Below are 20,025 nucleotides of genomic sequence, written 5' to 3'. Positions count from 1 at the left end.
AAGAGGAATACACCTGAAACTAACAAAACACTGCAAATCAACTATAGTCCAATATAAAGTAAAATTAAAAAAATAATAACTAAAATGAAATAAAGAGGGAAAGGATTCCCCAAAATCCTAGAATAGGGTCACAGACATTTTCAAAAATCAAGGTAGGATCACTCTTTTAAGATTGAGAGATTATTGAGGTAATCTGGAAAAGTTTGTCAAAGTGCTATGCTGTCGGCGTAGAATGATCAGGACTCTAATTCTAGCACTATTGTAGTAAGGAAATTCCCAAGAGGGCCACAAAAGCTATGGCATGGAGTCCTAAATTCCCACAAGGTAATTGAATAACAAAATAAGAAGTATTTGGGTAATGGCTGGGTGGAGTTTATCCACATCAGAGGAAATGAGTGCTGAGTTTTAAACAAAAGCAGTAATATCAGCCATTAGTCGATTGCCAAAGAGTTAATGATACAGAAAAGAGCTAAAGGACAAACAGTATTAGGATAAATCTTAGATAGGCAGAATAACAAGTGCAACTTTGAGACTAGGCTTTATATTTAGTTGGGGTTGTGTTCTCTCTCTCTTCCCACACCCCAAAACTAAGGCTAAGCAAGGTAATATCTGTAAACTTTGCTGTTGTCTTTTAATTGTACTTCAATGTTTTAAAAACTAGTAATTAAATAATTTCAAAGTTTTAAAAAAATATATTAGAGCTTCAGATTAAAAATTATAGATTAAAATTCATTTAACACATCAAAAAATAAAATACATTATTCTCTTCCCCTGGGGAGTTGTCGACAGAGAAGAAGTCAAGGATTCTTGGCTGTAAACTCCACTTTCACTGTAGGAACTGGTATTTGGAGAGGAAGATCGAGATGGGGAATCCACAGTCAAGTCAAGCTTCATGGCGGAATCTGGGCTTTCAAGATCAGAAGTACTGCCACTCAGTTTTGCTCTTTTCTTAGCTGCGCTATTACGAAGGGACCTAAGAGAGCTCTGCATCTAAGGAAAAAGAAAAAAAACTTTACAAAATAATTATATAAATAAAAGTTATCCTTAGATTTAAAACTCTAATAACTAAACCGAGCTAGCCACTCTTCAATCTAACACTAACAAGACGGATGTTAACATATCTGTATATAGTATAAATACAGACCTTAGTACTCAGGTATTTACAAACAATCTCCTAGGCTAAAAGTTCCTTAAGAGGAAGGACCGCAAGATATTATTCATCATGTTATTTTCAGCACTGGGTATAATGACTAGTACACTGTAAAAATTCAGTTCATAAAGTGAATGACTGAATCAGATGGTAGACAGCCCAGCTGAAGTCACCTTAGAGAGTCACCTAAGTGTGCGGATGTGGGTGTAGTTCTTTAGCATTTAGGTCAACAGTGTGCTGTGTAGTTCTATTAAATAGAACTATTTAATAGTTCTATGAGAAGGTTAGTGAAAAAGTAAGCAGCTTTCTAAATTTGAAGCTTACATCAACCTTGCCAGTGTTCCGAGAATAATAGATCAGTGTATGTAACTTCTGAAGAAAAGCATTTACAAAAATGCAGAGTAGAAACCTGCATTCAGTTCAGTTCAGTTCAGTTGCTCAGTCATGCCCGACTCTTTGCGACCCCATGAATCACAGCACGCCAGATCTCCCTGTCCATCACCAACTCCCGGAGTTCACTCAAACTCATGTCCATTGAGTCAGTGATGCCATCCAGCCATCTTATCCTCTGTCGTCCCCTTCTCCTCCTGCCCCCAATCCCTCCCAGCATCAGGGTCTTTTCCAATGAGTCAATTGTTCGCATCAGGTGGCCAAAGTATTGGAGTTTCAGCTTTAGCATCAGTCCTTCCAATGAACATCCAGGACTGATCTCCTTTAGAATGGACCGGTTGGATCTCCTTGCAGTCCAAGGGACTCTCAAGAGTCTTCTCCAACACCACAGTTCAAAAGCATCAATTCTTCGGCACTCAGCTTTCTTCACAGTCCAACTCTCACATCCATACATGACCACTAGAAAAATCATAGCCTTGACTAGACAGACCTCTGTTGGCAAAGTAATGTCTCTGCTTTTGAATATGCTATCTAGGTTGGTCATAACTTTCCTTCCAAGGAGTAAGCATCTTTTAATTTCATGGCTGCAATCACCATCTGCAATGATTTTGGAGCCCCCAAAAATAAAGTCTGACACTGTTTCCACTGTTTCTCCATCTATATGCCATGAAGTGATGGGACCCGATGCCACGATCTTAGTTTTCTGAATGCTGAGCTTTAAGCCAATTTTTTCACTCTCCTCTTTCACTTTCATCAAGAGGCTTTTTAGTTCCTCTTCACTTTTTGCAGTAAGGGTGGTATCATCTACATATCTTAGGTTACTGATATTTCTCCTGGCAATCTTGATTCCAGCTTATGCTTCTTCCAGCCCATATCCAAGGTAAGAGAAATCTTCATAACATAGATATTAAATTTGGGAACAGAACCTTGAACAAATTAAGGAACTCAGAAATATACATAAAGTATATTTTGCTTACATTTTGATTAAGTATGGCCACTTCCCTAGTAAGTCCTTGGAAGGTTGAATATTTAAAAACAGTAATATCTGTTTTGGAGAAGGTGATGGCACCCCACTCCAGTACTCTTGCCTGGAAAATCCCATGGATGGAGGAGCCTGGTGGGCTGTAGTCCATGGGGTCTCGAAGAGTTGGACACGACTGAGCGACTTCACTTTCACTTTTCACTTTCATGCACTGGAGAAGGAAATGGCAACCCACTCTAGTGTTCTTGCCTGGAGAATCCCAGGGACGGGGGAGCCTAGAGGGCTGCCGTCTATGGGGTCACACAGAGTCGGATACAACTGAAGCGACTTAGCAGCAGCAGCAGCAGCAGATCTGTTTATATGTACTAATTATAAAAAAGAAATTACCTCTTCAACTACCCACTAAAAGGATTATTTTTAAGTTATCATAAAAAGTAATACAAAGATACGTAGGATCAGATGAAATTTATGAGCTAGGAAAGTGTCTTTTTAAAACCATCACAATATTGTCATTATTCTCCAGTTAAAATAAATTAATTAAAAAAAAGTACCTCTTCTATAAGGTTCTTTTCTATAAATAAATTCCATTTCTAGTACCATTGGAATATAACGGGAAAAACAAAAACAAAAAGAGAAAAACAAGGAAAAACTTAATAAGCAGTTAGAAGCTGGAATGAGCAGTTCATTAAGAACCAGTTTTGGTTCTTTAGAAGTCAGTTTTATACAGGCTTAATGTTAGCTTTTTAAATAAATATGCATTAATTTTTTTTTTGAGTCAACTATTAGTACTGATGCCTCAGATCTTAAAGATGGGCTAAACTAAGACCATAATAAGGCCATCAAATATCATCATTGGCTGTTTTAGTTTACATATTTAATGTAAAACACTTTTAAGCCTGATAACAGACAAACTGAAATGATAATAAGGAAGCATCTGTGGAAACAGTGCTCTGAATCCAAAGTAATATAGCAGCCACATTCCTTCTGTGGCATAATTAATATGCATAGTTATCATGCTGGCAATACATTTTTATAGTACAAATGGAATTATCTAGGATTCAAAGATGAATGTAAAATATGATCTCAATTCCATAACCTGTATGTATGCACAAGGGATATGCTCAAGAATGTTTACTGCAGCATTGTTTACAACAGCAAAAGATGAGGAATAAGCCAAAATCAATTATATGAACGTGTGTGTGCTAAATTTCTCTATTATAGTTTCACGTGTATGCGTGCTTAAGTCACTTCAGATGTGTATGACTCTTTGTGACCCTATGGACCGTAGCCCAGCAGGCTCGTCTGTCCATGGGATTCTCCAGGCAAAAATACTGGAATGGGTTGCTGTGCCCTATTCCAGGGGATCTTTCTGACCCAGGGATCGAACCTGCATCTCTTATGTCTCCTGCATTGACAGGTGGGTTCTTTACCACTAGTGGCACCTGGCAAGCTCATACATTATATATACTATACATTACAATATACAGAGATACTATATATTATATATATTGTAATATATATTATATACATTGTAATGTATAGGAATACACTATAAATAAATGCATCAAATATTACTATATTAACATAAAAAGTATATACATACATAAAACACAAATTAATGGTAATAGTGGTTGTCTCTGGTGAAGAGGAAAGAGAAACTGGATTGGGGAGGGAACTACGTTATGTCTCATTATTTTCATTTAGGAAAAATATGACAAATTGTTCATTTTGGGGGGGCTTAGTGCATAGCTGTATTGCCGTATTATTTGTATTTTTTATTTTAAAAGGAATAATATATATACAGAAGAAATATTGGAAGGAAAGACATTAGTGTGTTAATGATAAACTATTCAGGGTAGTGTAATTTAGTGTGATAAATTTTCTTCCTAATACTTCACTATAGTTTCCATGTTTTCTACTGCAAACACATAAAATATTTTTATAAGACAAGATGTTATGGGATTCAAAGTACTTGATTTTTCCTTAAATGAAAACTATTATATTATAAACAACTACAAGCATTTAGAAATTATTGAAAGCATTTGGTTCTCACCTCTTCTTGATCCAAATCTTTATCCCTGATATTTAATTCTGAAAGATCAACTGTAAGATTATCTTTTTCACTCTTCCAAATGTCATCAGGCTCTTTCTTTTTGGGTCCCACTGTGCTTAGACCAGCTTTATCAGGCAGAAGGCTGAGTCCCCGTGGTATGGGAGGTACAGGTCTGGTCCCATTTAAGCCTCGTCGGGAAGACGGTGATCTCACCAAAGCAGGAGTAAGTTGAACTTGAGGAGGTTTCTCTTGAGAATTTTCTCCTGCATGGAAAAGACACATTACTGCTTTTCTTTTTTCAACTTCAAATTGGAAAACAAGTTAGCATTAAATCACAAGTGTTTAGGATTAGTTGTTTTTAAATTAAAAAGCACACTATATTAGAAATACAGATTGCTACTTGAGATTAAAAAAAAAAAATTGTTCCCTAACAAATATAACAAAAATGGACCAACCAGAATCCTTTCATATGAAATACAAATATTATATACCAAGTGAATTTTTTTTTTGGCCATGCTGCTCAGCTTGTAGGATCTTAGGTCCCCAAACAGGGATTAAATACAGGCTCTCAGCAGTGAAAGCTCACAGTTCTAATCACAGGACTGCCAGGGAACTTCCTGAGATGTCTATCTTCATACGTATCACCATGATTAATATTTGTATAGTAAAGTCCACAATAACCTAGGAACGTTAATGATCTGGCTTGATTTAAGAAACACTTGATGTAAGCACACTTGAATGACTACTATGTGCAAAGCAGTAATGCTGGGCACTAAGGAGAACAAGTTAAACAATATTTCAGCTTTCAATACAGTATTTGATTTTGGAGGAAAGACAAATACAGAAAAAAATTAACAGAAGAAAATGAAGGTTCAATGCTAAAAGAAAGTAATAAAATCAGCTGACTATGCAATAAACTGATGTTACGGTTATAAACTGGAAGATTCGTGCTGTGGGGTAGTTTAAAGGTGAAATATTTGACCATAGGGGCTGGGGTTAGGGAAGCATTTGGGACATGGGACTCACCTTTCACAGACTTTCTGAAACTGAATCTGTCTTGAATAAACATACATGCTAATATTATGATTTTGGCGTGGGCTATTGTTAAGGATATTTTAGTTGATAACGAACAGTAGTGTGTGTGTGCTCAGTCGCTCAGTCATGTTTGACACTTTGTAACACCATGGACTCTAGCCTGTCAGGCTCCTCTGTCCATGGAATTTTCTAGGCAAGAATACTGGAGTGGGTTGCCGTTTCCTACTCCAGGAGTAGGAACATGCAGCTCTTGTGTCTCCTGCATTGACAGGCAGTCTTTACCACCGAGCCACCTGGGAAGCCCAATAAGCAGCAGAAAACCCATCAAAATAATTTTGATGGTAACATTCAATAAATGTTGATACTAGACACTGAGGTAAAGATATGAACAATATTTTATGTTTGTAAAGCTAAAAGTTGTTAGTAGGCTCTCAGACTGTTCACATTCACGTCCATTATAAAGCACTATTATTTAGTTCTACAAAAGGATTCTGAAGTGGCAATACAAGAAAAAAAAAAAAGAAACGACAATTTAAACTGAATTTTATATTATACATTTGATCTACTGAACATTCCATTAATATTTTGCTAAATATTTACTAATTCAGAGAAATAAAATGCAATTTACTTTTAAAGATCTGACAACCCTAACTTCAAATAATTATTCAAACATACAAATATTTGAACAAAGTATTAATTTTTACCATCATATATACCTGTAGGATCAGATGATTTTTGGCTGACAAGCTTTTTCTGTGGACTTGGCTTTGGAAGCCCTTCAAAGCTTTTAAGAGGCCAGGAACTTGAGAAATTAACAGAATTATCTTGAGACTTCTTTGGAGACACAGTAAGAGACATGTGCTTTGGACTAGTTCGAGGTGACGAGAGAGGATAGGATGGAAGAAGAACAGCTCCTGAACTTGAATTTGGACCAGAGTATGACGAACGCTCTGTTTGACTACCAAATGTCTGCTGTGTCTTACTACCAAAACATAGGCTAGCACAAACTGTAATAAGACAAAAGAGAATATTATTTATTTATACACATCTTCTAAGAGTTTTAAGTTTTTTTGCGTTTCACATTCAGGTTTTTAATCCTATCTGGCATCCATACTTTTGCAGGTAAAAACCTAATTTAACTTTCTTCTATAGAGATAGTGTAATTCTCCCAGTGCCACTTTTTGAGCCATCCACTCTTTACCTTTCATCTATAAATCTCCCATATGTATATTTGAGTCTATTCTTAGGTGCTTCTTATGGGTTCCATTAATCTTTTTTTCTGTTTCTACAGTAGTACCACAATGCTTTATTTATCCTCACACTGATAAGTCTCCTTCTATTTTTTTTTCCAGTTTTGTGAGATGGCTGACACACATTATACACCATGATGGTTTGATATACATATAGTAGTTGTTTAGTCTTTAAGTCATCTCCGAATCTCAACCCATGGGCTGCAGTGTGCCAGGCTTTTCTGTCCTTCACAGTCTCTTGGGAGTTTGCTCAAACTCATATCCATTGAGTCAATGATGCCATCCAACCATGTCATCCTCTGTCACTCCCTTCTCCTCCTGCCCTCAATCTTTCCCAGCATCAGGACGTTTTCCAATGAATCAGCTCTTTCCATTAAGTGGCCAAAGTATCGAAGCTTCAGCTTCAGCATATATAGAGAGTGAAATGCATATGGATAGTGAAATGATTAACAAGATAGGTTCAGCTAACATCTTCTGACATAGATAAAATAAAAAGAAAAGAAAAAAGGGAAAAGAACTTTCTCCTTGTGATGAGAACTCTTAGAATTTATTCTTCTAACAACTTTTCTCTATGCCTCACAGCAGTGTTAACTACAGTCATCATCCTGTCTCCTTCCATTTTGATCCTCTTTAGAATTATCTAGGTCATCCTTGGTCCTGTGTTCTTTCACATGAATTTTGGGGTTAGCTTGCCATGCTCCATTAAAGATCCTGTTGAGATTTTGACAGAAATGAAATTGAGTTTCCTTGTTTAAAAATATAGGATCACAAAAAAAATGCACGATCTCTTTTAATTTATTCAGGCCTTCTTTTATGTCTCTCAAAAAAGTATTTTAGTTTTCATAATGAATGCCTTTTCTTAGGCCTCCATATACTTACAAATTTTGTTGATACTGTAATTTCTTTCTTAAAAATCATTTTCTGAATATTCCTGGTATCTGGGAACTTTACTCACCTTTCCATTTGGCTTTTATATCTAGCAACCTTGCTAAATCATTTATTATTTTAATAGTTTTCTGTATATCCTTCTGGATTTTTTATATAGATAATCCAAAAATGGTAATAATGATGAAAAATACGATGGCAATGACGAGAACTAATCTTTATTGAGCTAATATTCATGTGTCAGGGGGTGTTCCAAGTATTTTCTATGTATTACCTAATTTAATCTTCACAACAATTCTGTGGGGTAGGTACCATTCCTATTTTATGGATTTAAAAAAAAGGACAGAGTTAGGAATACTAAGTAAGGAAATACTAAGGAAATTATCGAACTCAGGCTCCCTGGCTCCAATCCTTTGCTCTAAACCACTATATTACACCATGTTTTATCTGCTTAGAAAGCTACACCTTCCAAGACTGAACCAGGAGAAAAACAGAAAATATGAACAGACCAATTACTGGTAATGAAATAGAATCAGTAATTTTAAAACTCCTAAAAAACAAAAGTCCAGGACCAGATGACTTTCACAAGTGAATTTTACCGATTACCTATCCTTCTCAAACTATTCAAAAAAAATTACAGAGGAAGGAACACTTCCATATTCATTGTATGAGGACCACAGCACTCTGATATCATATCCAGAGTGCTGGATCACACAAAAAAGAAAACTGCAGGCTAATATCACTGATGAACATAGATGTAAAAATCCTCAACAAAACACTAGCAAACCAAGTCCAACAATACATTAAAAGGTTCCTACTCCATGATCAAGTGCATTTATGCCAGAGATGCAAGAATTTTTCAGTATTTATCAATCAATGTGATATATACCACATTAATAAATTGAAGAATAAAAATCATACGATCATATCAACAGATGCAGAAAAAGCTCTTAATAAAACTCAACATCCACGTATAATAAAACCTCTCCAGAAAGTGGTCACGGGGGAAACATACCTGAACCTAATGAAGGCCACATATAATAAACACACAGCTAACCCCATATTCAGTGGTGAAAAGCCGAAAACATTTCTCTAAGATTAGGAACAAGACATAGATACATACTCTCACCACTTTTATTCAACATAGTATTTGAAGTCTTAGCCACAGCAATCAGAGAAGGAAAAGAAATAAAAAGAATCCAAACTGGAATGGGAGAAGTAAAACTGTCGCTGTTTGCAGATGACATGATACTACATATAGAAAATCCTAGAGACACTACCAGAAAACTACTAGTAATCATCAATGAATTCAGTAAAGTTGCAGGATACAAAATATACAGAAATCTGTTGTAATTCTATACAATAACAACAAACTATCAGGGAATTCCCTGGCAGTTCAGTGGTTAGGACTCTGTGCTTTCAATGTCAAGGGTCTGGGTTCAATCCCCAGTTGGGGAACTAAGATTACACAAGTCGTGTGGCACGGTCAAAAATAAAACAAAACTATCAGAAAGAGAAAAAAAAAAGGCAACAATCTCATTTACTATCTCATCAAAGACAAAAAAATACCTAGAAATAAACTTACCTAAGGAGGCAAAAGACCCATACTTGTTACATGATCAGACAATGATGAAAGAAATTAAAGATGACACAAATAGATGGAAAGATATACTGTGTTCTTAGATCGGAAGAATTAAGATTGTTAAAATGACCACACTACCCAAGGTAATCTACAGATTCAGGGCAATCCGTATCAACAGACCAATGGCATTTTTCACAGAACCACAACAAAAAATTTTTAATTTGTATGGAAACACAGAAGACCCCAAATAACCAAATCAATCTTGAGAGAGAAGAACAGAGCTGGGGGAATCGTAGTGCTAAGAAAACTGGACAGTTACATGTAAAAGAATGAGATTAGAACATTTCTCTAACACCATATACAAAATATAAACTCAAAATGGATGGAAGACCTAAATTTAAGACCATGTACTATAAAATTCCTAATAGAAAACATAGACAAAATACACTTTGACATAAATCGAAGCTGTATTTTTTTTAATCTATCTCCTAAAAAATAGGAAATAAAAGCAAAAATAAACAAATGAGACTCCAAGCTTTTGTACAGAAAAGTAAACCACCAACAGAATGAAAAACTGTGCTGTATGCTAAGTCACTTCAGTCATGTCCAACTCTTTGCGACTCTATGGACTGTAGCCCTCCAGGCTCTTCTGTCCACAGGGTTCTCCAGGCAAGCATACTGGAGTGGGTGAACGTTTCCTCCTCCAGGGGATCTACCTGACCCAGGGATTGAACCCTCACATCCTGCATCTCCTGCCTTAGCAGGTGCACTCTCTACCACTGAGCCTCCTCGGAAGCCTCTGCTAACATCAAGGAAATGCACATCAAAACCACAAGGAAATGTAACCCCACACCTGTCAGAATGGCTATCATCAAAAAGTACACAAATAACAAACATTGGCAGGGATGTGAAGAAAAAGGTACCCTCAGACAATGTTGGTGGGAACGTAAATTGGTGCAGCCACTGAGGAAAACAGTACAGAGGTCTCTCAAAAAACTACAAACAGCACCATAATATGACCCAGCAATTCCATTCCTGGGTATATATTGGGGAAAAAAAAAAAAAAAACACAACACTAATTCAAAACGATACATGCACCCCAGTGTCCACTGCAGTGTAATTCACAATAGCCAAGATACGGAAGCAACCTAAGTGTCCCTCAACAGATGAATTGTTAAAGAAGATGTAGTGTATATTAACAGTGGAATACTACTCAGCCATAAAACAAAATAAAAGTTTGGCATTTGGCGCAACATGGATGAACTTGGAGGCTATATTATGCTAACTGAAGTAAGTGAGACAGAAAAATAAATACTATTTGATATTACCCCCTTCATGGACCGCAGCCTTGTTGTGGCAAAGGGGCTTGCGTAACTCAATGAAGCTATGAGGTGTGCTGTGCAAAACCACCCAAGACAGAATGGTCATAGTGAAGAGTTCTGACAAAACGTGGTCCACTGGAGGAAAGAATGGCAACCCACTCCAGTATTCTTGCTGCAAGAACCCCGTGAACAGTATGAAAAGGCAAAAAGATACGACACTGGAAGATGAGCCCTCTAGGTTGGAAGGTATCCAATACACTACTGAGAAAGAACAAATGGCAATTACTAATAGCTCCAGAAGAATGAAGCAGATGGGCTGAAGCAGAAATGACAGAGACATCACTTTGCTGACAAAGGTCCATACAGTCAAAAGTACAGTCATGTACAGATGTGACAGCTGGACTATCAAGAAGGCTGAGCACCAAAGAACTGAGGCTTTCAAATTTTGGTGCTGGAGAAGACTCTTGAGAGTCCCTTTGACTGCAAGGAGATCAAACTAGTTAATCCTAAAGGAAATCAACTCTAAATATTCATTGGAAGGACTGTTGCTGAAGCTGAAGCTCCAATACTTTGGCCACCTGATGTGTAGAGCCAACTCACTGGAAGAGACTCTGATGCTGGGAAAGACTGAAGGCAGGAGGAGAAGGGGCAGCAGAGGATGAGATGGTTGGAAGCATCACTGACTCAATGGACATGAATCTGAGCAAACTCCGTGAGATAGTGAAGGACAGGGGAGCCTGGCATGCTGCAGTCCATGAGGCTGCAAAGAGTCAGACACTCAGCGACTGAAAAGCAACAATATGTATCACATATATCAATCTAAAAAATACAACAAACTAGTGAAGATAGTAAAAAAAAAAAAAAAAAATCAGACTCACAGATATAGAGAACAAACTAATGATTACAAGTAGGGAGAGGGGTGGGGGGAGGGGCAATATAGGGTTAGGGGAATAAGAGATAGGATATAAAATAAGAGATAAGATATAAAACTATTACATATAAATAAGCTACAAGGATATATTTTACAACACAAAGAATATGGCCAATATTTTATAATAACTATAAATGGGCTATAACTTTAAAAATTGTGAATCACTACATTGTACACTTGTAACTTAAATAATACTGTAAATCAACTACACTTCAACTTTAAAAAAGGCAATCTGTAATTTTTTTAGAGGTTCCCTCAAATTTTCTGTTTTTGAAGAGTTTCCAAGACAACAGACCTAGCTTATTATATAACAAATAAAACATTTTTCTGAAGACATAAATGACTATGTATGCATTAGTCACTCAGTCTTGTCCAATCTTTGTGACCCCATGAACTGTAATCCCCAGGCTCCTCTGTCTATGGAATTCTCTAGGCAAGAATACTGAAGTGGGTTGCCATTTCCTTCTCCAGGGGATCTTTTCCATCCTGGGATCGAACTTGGGTCTCCTGCATTGCAGGCAGATTCTTTACCATCTGAGCCATAAGAGAAGCCATGTATGTATGGCTTATATCATTTGACTATGTATGCCATATACCATTTCCTTTTAATTCATATCTAACATGCTTAGGACCTCTACCTCTACCTAAACCTTATAGGAGACTTAAATGGTCACAAATTTACATATACAACCTACTAGTAAGTTAAATCTTGACTTTAGAAAAACATAATATTCCTTTAGTAGCTGCTCTAATAAGTATTCTGAGAGGTGAGAGTCCCTTGGACTGCAAGGAGATCCAACCAGTCCATTCTGAAGGAGATCAGCCCTGGGATTTCTTTGGAAGGAATGATGCTAAAGCTGAAACTCCAGTACTTTGGCCACCTCGTGTGAAGAGTTGACTCATTGGAAAAGACTCTGATGCTGGGAGGGATTGAGGGCAGGAGGAGAAGGGGACGACAGAGGATGAGATGGCTGGATGGCATCACTGACTCGATGGACGTGAGTCTGAGTGAACTCCGGGAGTTGGTGATGGACAGGGAGGCCTAACGTGCTGCAATTCATGGGGTCGCAAAGAGTCGGACACGACTGAGCGACTGAACTGAACCGAACCAAAACCAAAGACACCCTGAAGACCTGATTAAACACTGACAGTGGAGGCCGTCTACAGAGGTAACGCAAGCATGGAGGGGTATCTGGAAACAGAAGAGATGAAGCAACACAGAAAAAGCCTCTCTATTTCTACTAATCAGCAGTCTCAAAGGTATCTTGTCCAGATGTGGGGAAAAAAATCTCTATCATTAAGAAAGATAAACTAAACAATAGAGATAAACTATCTTAGTGTGAATAACACCATAAAGAAAAACACTACTACACTTTATGTAGTCATGTGGCCCTTTGGAGTGGGTGGAACAAAGGACGGTTAAAGTGGAAATGCTATATTAACTCCATCTTCTTTACTAATTTCAAATAAGCATTGTTTTTTCATCAATAAATAAAGACAGACGTACATTTCAATCACTCAGAAAATTTTAGTAAAGGATATACAAAATATCTCCAAAATTTCTGATTTTATCCTACTTCTAAGTAGTAACTGTCATAGCTATTAACTAGCATAGAAATGGAAGACATGCCTTCAAATCCAAAATTCATATGTCTGACAGCCAGCCTCAAACTCTCCATCTTGTTCTATCTTATGAATATGTAAGATACTTAAAATGATAGCTGGTTAAGCAGTCATGGGTCCTAATAGGAGACATAATAAATTCTAAATAGCTTTAAAATTGAAAACTGTTATGGACGCATATATATGGAATTTAGAAAGATGGTAACGATAACCCTGTATGCGAGACAGCAAAAGAGACACAGATGTATAGAAGTCTTTTGCACTCTGTGGGAGAAGGCGAGGGTAGGATGATCTGAGAGAATAGCATTGAAACATGTATATTATCATATGTGAAACAGATCGCCAGTCCAGGTTTGATGCCTGAAACAGGGTGCTCAGGGCTGGTGCACTGGGAGGACCCTGAGGGATGGGATGGGATAGGGAGGGAGGTGGGGGGGTTCAGGAAAGGGAACACATGTACACCCATGGCTGATTCATGTCAATGTATGGCAAAAACCACTACAATACTGTAAAGTAATTACCCTTCAATTAAATAAATTAAAAAAAAAAAACAACGTTATGGAAAATAACTGTCTTCTGCTACCATAGTACTCCTTATGGGATAATTTTATTTTCAATTACTTGGTATGAAAATGTTCATCTCTACGATGAGTTTCTAAAGTCTCTAATTAGTCATATTTATATCAAGAGTACTAAACCTAACATTTCAGTTTAACAGTTATGAAAAATTTGATTAAAATTATTATTAAAAATAAAACATCCCTTTCTGTAGTAAGTATAATTATACAAAATAACATATTAGATTTGGAAACCCCACAAAATATTTGTAAACCATTTGTATTCAAATAAAGTTGGAATTTAAACCTTTATCTTGATGACTGTTAGTTGTCCCCAGGTATTGTAAGTCAGAATCCACACTGCCAGTTTTACCACATATCTGTGAAAATCCAAGTTGTCCACATTTCCCAGAGAGATTTGTCTGATGAGTCCCACTAGTGCCTTTGGAAGGAGAAGAAAGACATAAAATCAAAAGTTTACTTCATGAACATAACTAATTCACAAATGTTGTGTCCTTTGTGTGGGAATAAATATAAGAGTATATGTACATTAAGCCAGGCGGCAAGAAAGATTTGCCTGCAGTCAGATTTGCTGTTGGCAGATCTGATTAGTGACAGGGGTTAAAGGACAGAAGATGGACTGGTCAGGCATAGAGAAAAGAAAAATATGTTGAAAAATATATACAAAGGCAGTTTCTTCCTATATGTTCCCGTCTCTCACCATGGAAGGTTTCTCTGGACCTCGATTTCCTTCTTCCAGGATTTGTAGTAAATTTACACTCTACTCAAAAAGGTCTACTGCGGGACTCGTTTTCCTTCTTTCCTAACATGTAACACACATTTGGAGAAGGCAATGGCACCCCACTCCAGTACTCCTGCCTGGAAAATCCCATGGACGGAGGAGCCCGATAGGCTGCAGTCCATGGGGTCGCTAAGAGTCGGACATGACTGAGCGACTTCACTTTCACTTTTCACTTTCATGCATTGGAGAAGGAAATGGCAACCCACTCCAGTGTTCTTGCCTGGAGAATCCCAGGGACAGGGGAGCCTGGTGGGCTGCCATCCATGGGGTCGCACAGAGTCAGACATAACTAAAGCAACTTAGCAGCAGCAGCAGCAACAACACACATTCACGTACTTTCTAAGCTTACCCAGGTGTATTTTCCAGATCCCTTCCCTCCCACCTGCAACTTGTTAAGGTTATTTCTGGGCAGGGGAATAAGTCTGAAGGAAAAAAGGTGATATTGACCTCTCTGATGTTTAGTTCATTCTCTATAAAATTCCTTGTATGTAGTTCTAAAATTCTGATTTTTATAATTCTATGATTTCAAGCCCCTTTATCCAGCATGAACTGGATGTCTGCTAAGTTAATTCTTAACTCTATACTCTGGTTAAGTGAGAGTTGGACTATAAAGAAAGTTGAGCACCGAAGAATTGATGCTTTTGAACTGTGGTGTTGGAGAAGACTCTCGAGAGTCCCTTGAACTGCAAGAATACCAAATCAGTCAATCCTAAAGGAAATCAGTCCTGAATATTCATTGGAAGGACTGATGCTGAAGCTGAAACTTTGGCTACCTGATCTGAAGAACTGACTCATTGGAAAAGACCCTCATGCTGGGAAAGATTTAAGGCAGGAGGAGAAGTGGACGGCAGAGGATGAGATGGTTGGATGGCATCACCGATTCGATGGACATGAGTTTGAGCAAGCTCTGGGAGTTGGTGATGGACAGGGAAGCCTGGTGTGCTGCAGTTCATGCAGTCACAAAGAGTTGGACATGACTGAGCGACTGAACTGAATTAAATACTCTGGTTATACTTTCTCTGTAAATCTTGCCTCACTACCAACCACAAACCCTTCTCTTCTCTAAAATTCAGCTCAAGTTCAACCTCTTTCTTGGAGTTATAAACTACTTCAATACCTATGATCTCTTCCTTTCTTGAATTGTTATAGTACTTATAATTTATATCATTCAACCTAACATTAAGTTACATGCTGTCTTATTCTCTCTTTAAAATCTGTACAGTTAGGTAAGAAATTCTAGATGATACAAAAAAACACAGGCTTTATAAAAATCCCAAGCAATGCTTCAAACTTAACTGGATATATTCTTGCATTTCTTTTTCTCTATCAAATAAACATTCAACTACACAATCATTGTAAGACCTCATTTTTATATGAAAATATTATGGAATTTTATTGCATAAAGATCTACAAATTCTCCTAGGGTAACAATGTTTTCTAAATATTGTCTCATAGCCAATAAATTTCAATAACTGGTATCACTTGGATCTTAAGTAAAAGACAAACTTAAATCTTTATCTCATACTCCACTTTCCACTGCTAAATGATTTCCTTTTGTCAACACATTACCATTTTTCTAATTACCTGGGTGCTAAGTCTAGAAATCTTTTTCTATTTTATGTCATCATCATATTTTTCTGATTATTCATTTCTAGTCAATCTGTAAACAACCTTGTCACCCTAGGTGCTTTGTTCTTTAACGAAACAAGTCTCCATTAGCTCCCTATAGCTTACAAGTACTAGCTCAAATTTTTGAATCTAGAACACAAGGGTTCCCCACATTCCAATTACTCTTTGACCATCTAAAATGAAACTTGCCTTTATACTGCTGTCACAAATCTCAAGCCCATTCCTAATGTGAGCCTTTGCTCTCCTCATACCTCCTCTTAACATCTGGAATCATACATATATCCCAAGCTCAAGTATTATCTCCTCTTTAATGATTTTTCTAACTGATAAGGCCCATGATGGGACAATGTCCTCAGAATAATATAATATTTACTTTCTATAACACTTACTTTAGGCAACTAAACATCTTCCCAGTTGTTCTGGCCAAAAAAACCTTAGAGCTCTTTCAACTTCCCTCTCACACTCCTACACAACCCATCAGTAAATCACAGTAACTGTACCTTTGACTTATAATCAGGATCCAATCACTTTTCACTATAATCACTGCTGCACTGGTCAAAACCTCCATTGACTCCAGCCTGGATCACAACAGACTCCATGTTTTCTCCCTTGCCTGCATTAATCCATTTCAAATGTAACATCCCCCAAGTCTGGAAAGCAAGCCAATTGATGTTACTTCTTTTCTCAAAATATTCTTCAATATTTTGAAGCCCATTCAATAGTTTATTAGGCCTTAAATAGGAAACCATATTATTCTCCTCAATTTAATTTTCTACTTCTCTTCCCCTTACTCTTTTCATTCCAGATTTACTAGCTTCTTCGATCTTTCTCAAATATGTCCTGTACTCTGCACTAACTGTTACCTCTTCTTGGAATCATTTGCTGTTCTCTCATGGTATCTATGTGGTTTGCTCCAAATATTCCCTTCTCAATATGGCCTTCTTTCATCACACTATTTAAAACAGGCCCTCCTCTATATTCCTCTTCTTTGCTTATTTTTTTCCATAGCATTTATCACCATTTAATTTACTCTGTTTTGCATTTATTTAATGTTTGCTTTGCCCCAACTAGAATGTAAGATTAATTAGGCAGAAAGTTTTCCCTATTTTGTTGACTGCTATATCCCCAGGCTTCCATGGTGGTTCAGTGATAAAGAATCTGCCTGCCAAGCGGGAGACACAGGTTCAATCCCTGGGTTGGCAAGATCCCCTGGAGAAGGAAATGGCAAACTATTTCAGTATTCTTGCCTAGGAAATCCTATGGACAGAGGAGCCTGGTGGGCTACAGTCCATGGACAACAATAAATATACCCAGTACTTAGAAAAGTATCTGCACATACTTAGAAACATATCTGTACACAGGATATACTCAGTAAACATGGGTTGTTGATGAAGCAAATAATGCCTTACATTAATACCCAAAGGATTTCAGTGAGAAACCCTTCCCGGATCTTATGAGACAATTGTGTCAAACTGTCCATTCTTATCAGGTCTTTAACAAATATTATTGAATTTGAACTGTCTGCCAGATTATAAGTTCTAACAGGTTCTGAATGAACTATGAAGATTAGAGAAATCTTTAACTTAGTTCAACATGTTCATTACCTGCAACTTTCACTTACCAGCAGAACATATAGGAAGAGAATCTGGGTTAAATTCCCGACTATTCTGAAATACGGTTCTTGACGCTCTTTTTCTGCTAAAACATAAATCATCGTTGACTGGCATTCCTTGAGATGGCTTTAATTTTGGAGATGGAATGAAATCATATGCTGAAAACTATAAAAACGGAATAACAAATCAGCAAATGTAGTTAAGTCTACTTGGTAATGAATATGATGGAATAATTTAGACTTAATTATGAAATTCAGATTAAAAGAAAAAATTAATAAATGTATCAAATATACAATGATACAAATAAACATCCACATATAGTACAGTACCCTAGCAGTATTTTTTCTTTTTTTTTTCCCTAGCAGTATTTTTTCATGCCGTGATATAAATGCTAATTTTTTTTCCTTTCTCAAACCTTACCCCAAATGTTTTCTGTACCTTACCTTCCTAGAGTTCACAACTGGTAGCTAGGAAGGAAAGAATGCAAATGACAAAAAGAGTGAAATGATGACTTGAATAAAGGGAAGAACGTTTCTGATTCAGCAGCATGCCATCTTTGAGCAGTGGACAATAAATGCCAGTTGAAGATCACTGAACCAGCAAGCACCCCACTTTACTCTTCTTACTGAGGCAAATTTACTATCCATAATCTGTAGCCCAAATGTAAATGTAATCTATATCACGGTTCCCTTAGGAGATTTTGATGAGAGGTCTTTTAGTTAAAACCAAAAACATAATACTTTATATACGCCTAGTACTTTATCATTTCCAACTCCTTTTCCACATACCCAGTTTGATCTTTAAGGTACAAGAGTGCCAGAACAGAATTTTGAAACTCAACCTAATCATAGTTAAAGAACTACGTAAAAGCTTGATTCAAGTGTTACGAATCCTTCACCAATAATGGCCTCGATTGTTCTGGATCATTTCACACTGATCATGGGTACAGAACATTTTAAAAACTGAGTGAACAGACAAGAAATTATATTTACTGTCCTTATATTTATTTGGAGCTTAAAGACACAATCAAATCTACACATGCAGTGAACTGTAAGTCTTCTCAGGTATGCTTAGCAAACTTTGTCAAGTGTCAAATAGCAATGAAATACAATAAAATTACAGATACACCTATTTGAAAACTTCTTAGCTATTTGACTATTACAAGATTAAGATTATCAAATAGATATCAAGTAACTTGTTATTCCTCATCCAATTTTGTGGGAAAACCATTAACTCGTTCAAAAATTAACCCCCAAAATACCAATGAGAAGTAATGAATGCTTCAGCAGAAAAAGGCCTGATTTTACTTTTTTCAAAATCCAATATTATAATTTTTGAGACTGATTATAGGCTTCCCTGGCAGCACAGTGGTAAAGAATCCACCTGCAGTGTAGGAGACATGGGTTCAATCTCTGGTTTGGGAAGATCCCCTGGAGAAGGAAATGGTAACCCACTCCAGTATCCCAGCCTGGGAAATCCCATGGACAGAGAAGCCTGGCAGGTTATAGTCCGTCAGGGTTGCAAAGAGTCAATCATAACTTAGTGACTAAACAGTAATGATGACTGATTTTATAGCAGTCAGTATGCAAAGGAGGGAGCCTCCGAACCCAGGGATCGAACTCAGGTCTCCTGCATTGCAGGCGGATTCTTTACCAGCTGAGCCACCAGGGAAGCCCATGAAAAGGACACAATGGAATAAAAATGAAACCAATCACAGTCAACTTTTGATTAGATACATTAAGAGAAAATATACTAACCCAGTTAATATCATGAGTAATCCAGAGATAATTCTCCAGTATGGAATGCATTTACATTAGATTTACTCTGTAATTAATCTCTTTTTAAAAAAATGTTTTTATGTTGGAGTATAGCCAATTGACTGTTGCGATAGTTTCAGGTGGACAGTAACGGGCTGCAGCCATACAAATAATATATCCATTCTCCACTAAACTCCCCTCCCATCGGTAATTAATTTCTACTTAGAGAACAGAACATTAGAATGTATGACAGTGAAGACAGCAACTAGGGATAGTGGTAATGAGGGTGGAGATACAGTGGGCAGTAGTAGCAGTGGAGAATATATCTGCTAGTGTGGCATTTTCCAGGGTTTAGGAGAAGTCAGTCAGGAATTACATTCTGCTGTAGAAAAATCTGCCAATATTTGAAAGCAGACTGTAGGACATACCAATTATTATTAACATGACCAATTATTATTAACATG

At 37.0% G+C, this 20,025-nt stretch overlaps 1 protein-coding gene across 7 annotated transcripts in view; it reads right to left on the bottom strand.

The window, feature by feature from the left end:
* TOGARAM1 (TOG array regulator of axonemal microtubules 1) overlaps positions 1-20,025 on the bottom strand; it is a 78,424-nt gene that overhangs the window by 46,219 nt on the left and 12,180 nt on the right. For 5 of the 7 annotated variants that reach the window (XM_010817286.4, XM_010817287.4, XM_010817289.4 and 2 more), the window contains exons 2-6: positions 17,813-17,969; positions 14,068-14,202; positions 6,327-6,617; positions 4,576-4,838; positions 758-990 (exon numbers count right to left, since the gene is read on the bottom strand). In XM_010817286.4, coding sequence (XP_010815588.2) covers positions 758-990; positions 4,576-4,838; positions 6,327-6,617; positions 14,068-14,202; positions 17,813-17,969 — 1,079 coding nt within the window. The remainder of the gene's footprint in view (positions 1-757; positions 991-4,575; positions 4,839-6,326; positions 6,618-14,067; positions 14,203-17,812; positions 17,970-20,025) is intronic. The other 2 variants (XM_059879436.1, XM_010817288.4) reach the window with 2 other exon arrangements.

Source organism: Bos taurus, chromosome 21 (assembly GCF_002263795.3).
Source record: "Bos taurus isolate L1 Dominette 01449 registration number 42190680 breed Hereford chromosome 21, ARS-UCD2.0, whole genome shotgun sequence".
Lineage (NCBI taxonomy): Eukaryota > Metazoa > Chordata > Mammalia > Artiodactyla > Bovidae > Bos > Bos taurus.
The sequence above is the reverse complement of the archived record's forward strand: the minus strand, read 5'-3'. Positions and strand labels throughout refer to the sequence as shown.